The following is a 12,012-nucleotide window of genomic DNA, read 5'->3' on the forward strand; positions in this document are numbered from 1 at the left end:
ATGTCAAAAGCCATTTGAAGCAACGCATCAACGGTAAATTTTCACCAAAGCTATATTGAGAGAAACTAAGTTTCCTCTGGAAACAGATTGAGTTTACTGTTCCGGATGTGACAAGGTTTATGTAGGTCAGACAGAACGGACAATCTCCAAAAGGATATCTGAACACTTCAGAGCTTGTAAACTCGGCCACCCTGACAAATCGGCAATTGCCGAGCATTTGATTGAAACCGGGCATTACTTCGTCCTGGGTAGACCCAAAACGGCTGATTACGGAGGCAATCGAAAGTCACAAAAATCCCGTAAATATTAATAGAGACGATGGAGCTAAGCTTGGTGTCCGGTAATTGACGGCTACACCAGAAATAAACGCAGAAAACCACTTTAAAATTATACGCAAATGTCAGCTCTTATCACATCTTCATACATAAGCGCACACTTTATCAGCAACCTTAGATTACACATCTGCCCTGACGACGGACACTGCAATGCTGTCCGAAACGTTGGCTAAAGAAGGAGTTAGCGCAACCCGGCATAATTACACCGAAAACAAATCAATATTATATTGAGAAAATTTACAACTGTTTAAAAATTGTTTGAACTTGAATTAACACTTGATAATGATAATTATGCAACGAATTTTGCTGACAGATTCATTATTTCTATGTTAGCACTTGACCTCGTGAGAAAATTAGTCAGTTATTTAGAAATGTGATGATTGCAAGCTAGTTTCAGTTACCACACAAGGAAAATCATTAATGCATCGCTAATACATCAGCTTCGAAATATGTGTTGATTGAAAAATTCCAATGTCAGTCATCGATGCAGTTTTGCAATTTCACACAATCAATCAATGCAATTAAGTCAAAATTCTAGTATTGTAATACAATGTATAAATGACTGACTAACAGTCACACAAATTCACCGCAGGGGTAGGCAGATAGGATAGACTGCCACACAACTCTGTCTCGCTTAATTTACATTCTTACATCATCTAACGATGGCTACCCATATTTAAGTCCCATCGCTGTAATTCTTGAGCGATATGAAAATACATCCTTCGTATGTTTGCACTCGCAAAACTCGAAAAGTAGTCGAACGATATCGCTGAAAATTTCAAAATTTGTTCTTATTAGTGCCAGGAGTGTCTAGAGAGCGGTTTGAAAGGTAGAAGGAGTCGGGGACGCCCGAGAAATACATAACGCATTATCTCAGCACTGCGATGAGATACCGAGTCGAATTAAAGTCGATGTAATGTAGTTTTTTAACAGTGACATTGTGGCGCGCAACAGTGCATGGTGGAAGAAGTCTGAGATGCCCGAAAAAGACATTAGCAGTAACGTAGCACTAGTTGTAGATAAACGATGATTTTTTGACTATGGCAACCCCAATCGCGGTATGTTGTGCGTTTGAAGGTAGTAGGGAGTGAAAGGAGACAGGAAAGAGGATGGTGGGGAAATACCTGGCTATTCAGACCTGGTCACCAAACACGGCCAAAAAGGAAATATTAAAGTAGACTGAATACGCTGTTTGTATTTTTTTTTATTTTTTATATTAACTCCACACAGGAGGCCCTGAAGAAAATAATTTCCCTCAGGCCCTATGTCATCTTTGGGGATGCTGTGTGGAGGGTCCTTTTGTGGAGAGGAAGGAGTGAACATGGGTCTTGAAGAGTCTCATGTTGTAGGAGGGAGGAAACACAGAGGCCGGCAGTTCGTTCCACAGCCGAGCTGTTGAACTTAAGAACGAATCGTAGAAGCGACCCGTTCTCATGTGACAAATGTCAACCGTGTACAAATGTTGGGCGCGCGTATGGTGTGTATCCCGACTACGCACCGGTGCCGAAGGGATCAATGACGCTAGTTCCTCAGAGCATCTTCCATTGTAATACCGATAGAACAAGAACAGCATACCTACCTGACGCCTGTGCTCTAAAGATTGCAGTCCGTTTGTTAAGATTGGGGAATCTATCAAACGGACCGCCCGTTTTTGCACAGATTCAAGGGTTTTTTTCAGGTATTTAGGGGCTCCGGACCAGAGATGGCTGCCAAATTCGACAGTAGGGCGCACTTGCGATTTGTACAGGGTCAGCAGTTGTGTACTATTAAAGTATCTGCGGGCCCTGTACAGTACGCCCAGCTTCTGAGAGGCCAACTTTACTCTGGCTTCGATGGAGCCCCCGTACCTGAGCTGGTCACTTATAGTTACACCAAGCATATCAATGGAAGGCCTGTTCGGAAGATTGCTTCCGTTGAATGTGAAGTTCTGGAAAGACTGATGAGTAAGATAGAGAAAGGGACGCTTAGATAGATTGGACATGTAAATTGGAAGAAAGGAGCGCCAGGAAAATATAACACGAAAGTGAATAATAGAAAAAGTCGGAGACAGCCTAGAAAGGTGGTAGAGAAAGATATGTATATAAATATACACAGTTTGGATGCAAAACTAAGTTATCACATCAATTTTATCATAATTTAACTTACTTATTTAGATATTATATCTTACAATATATACAGTCAGCAGTTTTGTACTAACTGCTGTACCTGCGGATGCTGTATAGTACGCCCAGCTTCCGAGAGGCCAACTTGATTCTGGCTTCGACGGAGCCCGCGCACCTGAACTGGTCATTAAGTGTTACGCCAAGCAAGTATGTATGAAACGGTCTATGAATTTGAATGAAGAAATGAAGTGTGTGTTGAGACAGTTTTGTGCTGTTCTATCCTCTCTGCCTACCCCTGCAGAGAAGTTGCACGACGGTTAATTAACTAAAACCATTTAATTGGTTGGCTTGTATAGTAATTCACATTACATTGAATTTTCTCTTGATGCAAGGTTAAAAATGCATCAATATTACAATTACTAAGATAGAATCAGCTTCAATTTTATAATAAACAAGTTGTAATTATTAATAAAAAGGTGTTTGTAAATTAAAATCTGTTTGAATTTTGTAGGATCCATTTTTAGCCAAATAGTGAGTGACACATGTCAACATTTTCCATAGAGATCTGTTATATTTTGGTTGTGTAAGAAACTGAAAAATTATGCAATTTTATATAACAATCAATGCATTACCAACTAACAAACATACAATTTCCCTACAGGGGTAGGCAGAGTTGATAGACTGCTTTACAACACACTCTGCTGCATTCGTAGACTGTCTCAAACATAACCTATTGTTATTAATAATAATATAACAGCAAACTGAATATAAAACAATTTAAGTAAAACATGTAACAGTAACATAAAATAATATAGAAACTAGAACAATACTACATATAAGACAAATCACTAAAACTACATTACCAACGCTACTAGAATTTGTAGGATTCAACAAAGTGCTGGTATAGATTACGCGTAATTCTACAAATGGTGACAGTGAATATATCAATAGTACCCTCAAACTTGTTGACCAGATCATGCATCGCATTGCTTAGTGAGTGCGTCTGATAATTGCTTGTGTATGTATAGCAAAAGAATGTTACATTTTGTCTTGTGCTCCTAGTCGGTACATGGAATTTAATAGTGGGGACGATTATACGATGGCTGTATTATTATACTTATATTAATCTCCTTACGCTGTTTTCATCGTTAATCCGGTTCGCACATCTAAACAAGTGAACCTTTCTTAATCTTAATCATTTTTCAGAGATCTCATATATACGGCATTTAGTCTAATTTTGTCATTCCTCTGCCAGTTTTACGCCTCACAGCCATACATCAGAGTTGGTATCAGCACCCCATTGTGGACTGCTAGGTTATTTCAACATCGGCGTCAATGAATTATAAGAAACTAAATTGATTGAGGTTAGTGCCAAGTCTATCTCCTGACTCCTGAAATAAAACATAGGATATTTGTGGCACGTTACAGAGTGGTAGATAGACTCTCAGTATAGCCCATTCATAGAGATAACGGGGTTTAGTGACAAGATCTGAATAGCCTGGTATATCCAAACCTTCATCTTTCGCGTCTCTCCACTTCCTAAAGCCTCACAACATCCTCCAAATTGAGAATGCCATAGTTCTTCCAGCTTCGGTCAGTTGCAACTGCTGTACAATATTCAAATAAATTGAAATCTAAACATTTCTCCACGAGGGCGGGCAGAGAGAAGGAATCTCCACACATTTCTTACTTCATAAATTTTCATACGTATCAACAACTATATACGTACAACTTCTTTCATCATTCACTCGAATGTCACATAAAAATAATAACTCTAAATTACAACAGACGTTAACCGACGATTTAACGGAACTCAGAACGGAATTAAAATGCTTTTTCCACATATCCTTCCCCTCCCCGATCCATTCAGCCTCGCTACATGTCCTAAGCGAAGATGCGATGGTCCCACTTGCTGTGAAGACTTGGTAAACTTAAGCGGTGTTCACACTCTGATTCAAAATAAATAAAGATTGTGTTGAATTGATTCGACAACCTTCATTGTTCAAATCTCAGCACGCACAAATAAATTTGAATGAATTAATATTAGAGATAGTATATTGGCAGCTCGCTCTAGATTGTTGGATACTCTCAGAAAAGCCGTGGTGAAAGATCATTCAGATTTGAAATATCTAATTCATCACAAGATAACCCTACATAGAAATGCCACAGTCTTATTGCTAACGGCAAGTTGTGCACGTTAAAAAATAAATAATAATTGGTGGTTAACGTACCTGCCAAGGGTTAACCTTGGGTAAAGGCGCTTCGACAAACTTCTTGGGTTCTTCCGGAGCGACTTGCGGAGCTCCCTTCTCTCTGTCGTGAGCGGAGTGAACTTGCTCACGCTCCGCTCTGCCGTTGACCCTGGGCTCTTTGGACCGAGACCTCTTCCTCTCCGTCCTGCGCTCCTTGCGCCCGTGAGCCACCACCGGCACAAACCCTTCGGCTTCTTCTTCCTCAGCCTTGTTCTCCTTGTTGCTGATGCAGTCCAGCAAGTTCTCCTTGTTGCTGGAGACAGTCTCCATGGTGGAGGCGTTCAGAACCGCGCTGGCGTAACTAGGACCTGGTTGATCCGACACAACAGTGGCCATAGTCCTAGGACAACGGCATCTGAGGAGTCTGCTTTACTAAATCAAAGGTCTATTTATTGATTTATCGATTGATTCGATTCGATTCAGCGATCAGCTCGACGTACTTCCATATTGGAATCAAGGAAGCATGGTTGACCAGCTTGACATAAGTGGCAGTTGATTTCTTGTATCACAACACGCAGAACTAACTGGTATCACTTGTAAATAGTCACAAACACGTTTAATAACTGTCGTTCTCAGGGTTCAGTTCTGTTTTCAGTTTCAGCTTGGAACTTTTGAGCAGCGAGAGCATGCGCCAATATTTACATGGATTTAAAGGCCGTCTGAGGGAGCGGCAAGATTCCGGCGGAGATTTGATTAGCGAGGAATGCGCGCATCGTTTTTCCACGAGACATTCGCGCCGGGTGCGATGTTTAAATGCATTTTTAGACGATCTCAGTCGGGATTATGCATAACAGTACACATGTGGTCGACGCCGAAAAATGGATTTTTCCACGAAAGATACAGAAGGCACTGCACCAGTCCTCCGAGTACTATAGATAAACTGTCATAGAAACTACAATCTAAAACATGCATTATTTTTATTAGCGCCTCTACAGTCATATATTAGAACTAAAATCACTTTCCAATGGCATTATTATTTTTAAATATATATTAGTACATTGGTTACCGTGAAAAACAGTTCACCTGTGATAATTTTACTGACAAGATACTCCTTTTAAATGTGGGCACTGAATCCGACAGTAATAATAACATTGTATTCCTATAGAAGTAAAGGGACCAAAAGAGATTGCAACTGCATTTAACACATTTTTTCTCTCAGTTGGGGAAAGTTTAGCATCAGTCATAAAAACCTCAAAAACTGATGTAAATACGATCTACACGGAACCTCAAGCAAAACAATCTTTTAACATGATCAGGACAAATAAAAAGGAAATCTTACGGATCATATCTAACCTTAAGTCTAAAGCAGCAGCTGGTTCCGATGGTGTAACCTCTCTCCTTCTCAAAAACTGCAAGGGTGAACTGGTGGATGACCTCGTTTACTTAATAAATCTCTCTCTATCAAAGGGTATATTTCCAGATAAACTAAAAATTGCAAAAATTATTCCTGTATATAAAGATGAATGTAAAAAAAATGTCCAAAATTATCGTCCAATCTCTATACTTCCAGCTATCTCTAAAATTTTTGAATGTGTCATTAAAGAAAGACTATTGAAATATCTCGAACACAACAAAATTCTCACGTCAAAACAATATGGTTTCAGACGACGATCTAACACTAAATGTGCAGCCTTCGATTTTATATCAAATCTGCAGAAACATATAGATGACGGTGATTTTACGGCGGCAATATTTATTGATCTAAAGAAGGCGTTTGACACGGTGGATCATAAAGTATTGATCGAAAAACTGAAGCATTTGGGTATTGTTGGTACACCTCTGGAGCTTTTCCGATCTTATTTATCAAATCGCTTTTCGGCAGTAGAATTTGGAGGAGAAATGAGTGAATTAGGTAAAATAACATGTGGAGTACCACAGGGATCAATTCTTGGACCGTTGCTATTCCTAATCTACGTGAATGACATAACAAAGTGGGGTATTAAAGGAACTATACAACTTTATGCTGACGATACGGTAATTTTTTACAATAAACTCAACCTAGCGGAGCTTGAAACGGAGATGAATGCTGATATTTCCCATCTCACAAACTGGTTGAGAATAAACAAACTAACTCTTAACGTAAAAAAAACCCATTATATACTTTTCGGTAACAAGAAAAATTTCAGCCTCGATATTAAAATTGGAGACAACTGCCTCGAAAAGAAAATGAACACAAAATATTTGGGTCTTATCGTAGATTCCCAACTCTCGTGGGATCTCCATATAAATCATATAAAAGAGAAAATTACCCCTATAACTGGTGTACTATATAGGCTTCAAGGATTACTACCCATTCCTTTACTAACTTCAGTATACTATGCCATGGTACATTCACACCTTTCCTATCTCTGCTGTATCTGGGGTTTTGCCTCAAAGAAATTGATAGCTGACCTGCAGGTGGTTCAAAACCGAGCTCTCAGAAATGTGTTTGAACTTCCATGGGACATTCATGTTAGGGACATCTATTCAGTTTCTGGTATCCTTCCAATTACAATCCTTCCTAAATATGAAATCACAAGCACCATCCTACAAATTACCCAAAAATCAACTCACACCAACATCAAGCCACTTTACAATCAAGACATCCACAACCACAATACTCGAAATAACAATAAAATCCGCATTCCTCAAACACACACTACAAAATATGGGTTAAAATCACTGAACTATATTGCCTATACACTATATAATTCACTTCCAGATATGTACAAACACATCCACCATAATAAAAAATTGCAAAGCAATGCTTTAAAAGAATATTTTTTAACTACATTTAAAAATGAAAATATGTAACTGTGTTGTCATTTCTTGTTGTATCTTATCCATGTTTTTTTTTTCTTTCTGTACTTGTTTTCTATTGTTGTTTGTTCTACTTAACGTGTCATTATTTTAATTTTTAATTTTTATGCTGTATTGAATGTGAAACTTATATTTGATATCAAAATACCGTTGTAAAATTGTTCCTACTACCTCCTACATATGAATTGTAAGTTCCTCCTGTCCTAAAATGAGTTCTGTTACTCATCGGGATTGCTCTAGCAAGAAATAAACACAATAAAAAAAATAAAAAAAAAAAAATAGTTCCGTTTTACAAACAAATCTATCCAACCTACAACTTCGCTGATGATACCATAATACTTAAAGAATCTCTATTTCCCATTTTCACAAAGATTTTTAATTAGTGGTATATAACATTACTAAGATTTATAGATTAATTATTGGGGAAAGTTTGCAAATTACAACTAAAAATGCATATTATGATGTATATTGTCCATTGATTTGTAACTTATTACTTATATACTATGAATCCTTCATTGTTGGACACAATTTTTTTTCAAAAAATGTTTTCGGTAACAAATAAATAAAAAAAAATCTAAATTATTGTCTATGGTTTAGCAAAACAGTGACCACAAAAATGTTTCCTTGAAAATTGTATAGAAATCGCGAGAGCTGCGTGCTACTTTATCCATAGTATCGGCACCTCATCTCCTTGTGACACTCTTGCCACATTTTTTGCCGATTTGACAAATCGAAACTTTTTCAGGAAAAGGAAGTTTGATAAAGATACTGAAATTATGCAATTCGACAAAAAATCTATTTATTCTAATTTGTTTGTCTCGAATCTCCTGGTTTTTAACACAGAAAAGCTGTTGTTTACGTCGATAAATAAAAATAATGGTAGATTATTTAATAATTTTTGCGGGGTAGGCACTTTATCATTATTTTGACATGCGTAATAAATAAGAAACTATAATCTATCAATCGAAGTGCGATTAAATTGTTTATCGTGCCAAAAAATGTTTACTTTATGATAATCATTTGTAAAATGAATAAGGATTAACTCATATAATAAATCATTCATAAACAAATATAATTTATAACTTGTTGCGTTTATATTAAATAAAAATATTAAACAATTCATAATGCAAAGCGATTGATGTTTTTTTTATAAATAATCAACCGTTTAGAAGATCTATACTTTCGTGTCTTTGAAAGGACGACAAACGTGGCTTAACCTTTAAAAGTAATCATTCAAATAACCATTGTTTTGAATGTAGTAAAAGTAGTATTCAAATAATATATTTGAATAAACAATCGATCAACAGTACATTTTTTACATTCTACCCTTTATTGTAAGATTTATATTATATTAGTAAATTATTTACTGTTTTTAAGTTAAAATTAACCTTAATTTGCGTAGTATTTCGAAATGTTATTATTATGAATTTTTAAGCGTGATTTTTTTTTAATCTTCCCTTTAAAAAACAATTTTATTAGGTACCTACGTAATATTTCTTTGATTAGGTTATGAATATTTATATCGCTGCAATTAAAAAATAATACAGAGAGGTGGATGAAGTACGTTTATGTGGAAAAAAAACTGAGAAGTCAACTGAGGGTCTTCAATGAAATAATTTTGAGTAACATTTCGATAAGTACGTCATTTTCAAGGGGCTGAAAGAATGAAAACATTGTATAATTATGCTGTAATGAGTCGACCAGCTCGCTGTAAAATATAATATCTTTGCCAAGGAACGCAAGTGCAGAGTGGGTGTGATGATGTAAATAGCTAAAATTACACACAACTGGTCGGGTACAATAACCCAATCACATTGAATTCATAATCACGGTCGTCTTCAAACATTCGTGGAAAATTTTTTTGTCAACTCTATTTTTACCTCCATAGATATTTCTTAGAAAATCTCCATTGCTAATTTTTTTTAACAAAGTGTCCGCTCCGTAAGTACATTTTTTTGTGAATACTACAAAAATACCGCAAAACTTCCAACTCTTCGAAACCAGTCAGACTTTGGGCCGGTACTCAATTTTTTAAATTTTTTAATTATTTATTTTATTGAATGAATAGTTAATACATATCAACAAACAAGTCCTGCTAAGCCAATTGAATTGGCTTGTCAACGGGTGCTTAAAGTTTAGTTACATATACATTTTAGAAGTTATAATTTACATCTTATATCTAAAGATTCAATATTTTTTCGTACATATTAAAGTAAATATTTTTTTCCGATAGCCAATTTTTCACCATATATTTAACCTTATTCATAGACTTACATTGCTTATTAGTTTATTATTAAATTTCGGAACTATTAACCCGTCATTGCGCGTGAATCTAGTGCTGTATGTATGTTCTAATTTTTCTTTATGCTGCGGGGTAAATATATACTGAATTATGATTTTTTTGCCATAGAATAGCCTTAACAGGTAAAATTTTGGCACTCTGAAACAGCGACGGTGTATTATGTCTTTATTTGAAATTGATTTTTAAGCTGGGTTTGTGAGATATTTACATCCGCTAAGTTGTTCTTAGGAGCCCTGGTAAGATAAGTCAAATGATGCAATTACAATTTGTTTGTAATGGTAATGGCAGGGCTTCTACCAGAGAGCAACTTGACGGGCGTAAATATACTGGCCTCCATAGAATATTTAATCGGAAACTCGTTATATTATATGACTGAAAAGAATGGGGAGGTGAAGATGATAATGGGGAAGGTTGAGAAATTACCCCGCTCTTCAGATCTGGCCAATTGTCATTCCTCTAACATTCGTATTTACATATCGCCTTTTCAAACCATCTTTGAACGCTTACGACGGGGCCTTAAGTAACAGAGATATTTTAAAATAAATGTTTTTATTCTAGATGTACTAATCATTTAATATACCGATAAAATTTATGGATGTCATGGAAGGGTAGAAGTCGCAATTTTAATTTTTTTAAACTCCTCTTAGAAACCCTTCCCTCGCGGGTTACGTCAAATTTGGAAATTCTGTGCGGAGGGAATACAAATAGATTAAAAACTTAAGAGAATGAGTTTTTGTAATGCACAGAGGAAATAATTTTCATTTCCTACCCAACAAGGTATCATAAGAATTTTTTTATTATTGAAAGAGAAACCTTTTTAGCAGCGGTTTTTTTTATAATTAGTCATTTTTTAATGTCTTAAACCGTATTTCAAATTACCGCCGGAACAAAATTGCTGCGCTGAATGTGCTCTGATGCCACTACGCCTGTTGAAATTTGTACGGGTTGTTTTTGCCTGTGAATTGTCCATTTTTAAAGATATATCTCTTTCAATGTCTTTACAATGACGATGAAAATTTTGCTTATTTCCTAAAACTACAGGGCCGGCCCTGTGCAGGCACAATTGGAGCAGTCGGCATAAATAAACCACTCACTATCTATAGCTTTCTCTCTCTATCTATGAAACTTAGTTATAAACCAAAAGTAAATAAGTCTAAGTGATCAATGCATAAATTAAGTTGTTAAGCGCCCTTGAGGTGATTTTCTCACGAAAACGGCGATATATAAATAATCCAATCATTATTATTATTATAACTTCGGGTTTTTTGCATGAAACAAATTGGTCCTAAAAAACCATAGATATTCCAATATATGGACAGAAAAATTCTCATTCGGAGTCTACTTCTTATATTATACACCAATGAAAAACTCTGAAAGTTTATTCCATAGACTTTGAGAGTTTTTCATTGGTGGATATAGTTAGGCAATCATATGACGTCACAATATTTCGGTTCCAATTTTCGATTGGAGTTATACCCCCCTGGCACTGTCAGCTCCCAGCGCTGACTTGCCAGGGCGACAAGGAGCTAAAGAGCCAAGATGCCGATAATACCTAACACAGCGCACTTGAGGTTTGTCTCAGAGCTTACCCTGTATGAATACGAAATACCGTACACACCGTCAACCAATCACGACCCTTTCAATTATGGCCTGTAAAAAACATAGTAAATAGAAATTAAAATGTTTAAAATAGACACTATTTTCGTACCTACGACTGAAATAAACTTTAAATATTGACGCAAATGTGAATGGTAGCAGAAGTCGGGGACGTCAGAGAAAGACATGGCACGATCAAATTAATCAGATACTTGAGTCGGGCCATGTCAAGATGAATGTGAATGAGGCAAGGAGTGTGTGCCGAGACTGAATTGTTAGGCGGTCTGTACAGGAGACGGCGTGATAGTTCGTTAGTTAACTTTAAATATTTATTATGTCATTAAACGTTTCGTGCAAATACCCTATTGCTCATACCTGAGCTTTAACTGTTCATTAATGACGTAGTTATATGATTACTCAGCATGACAAAGAGAAATTAAATTGAATTATTACTCATCGAAAAAAAATGAAAGAGAAACAGTTCATTATTCCAACTAGCATAATAAAAACCAGTACCGTTTTTAAATTTGGCTTAGTTTTAAATCTGCGCACTGACCAAAATAATGAGCAAAATAACCATTGACCAAAATAATGAGCATAAAAGAAAGCGCTGCAATTCTATAGAT

At 36.2% G+C, this 12,012-nt stretch overlaps 1 protein-coding gene across 1 annotated transcript in view; it reads right to left on the reverse strand.

The window, feature by feature from the left end:
- Positions 1–5,503, reverse strand: part of LOC149415743 (la-related protein 1-like) — an 85,149-nt gene extending 79,646 nt beyond the window's left edge. Inside the window, exon 1 of the mRNA XM_089641476.1 lies at positions 4,669–5,503. Coding sequence (XP_089497602.1) covers positions 4,669–5,025 — 357 coding nt within the window. The 5' untranslated portion in view covers positions 5,026–5,503. The remainder of the gene's footprint in view (positions 1–4,668) is intronic.
- Between the last annotated feature and the right edge of the window lie 6,509 nt (positions 5,504–12,012).

The sequence above is a fragment of the Hesperophylax consimilis genome, chromosome 17, assembly GCF_061612785.1.
Source record: "Hesperophylax consimilis isolate HC1 chromosome 17, BYU_Hcon_1.0, whole genome shotgun sequence".
Lineage (NCBI taxonomy): Eukaryota > Metazoa > Arthropoda > Insecta > Trichoptera > Limnephilidae > Hesperophylax > Hesperophylax consimilis.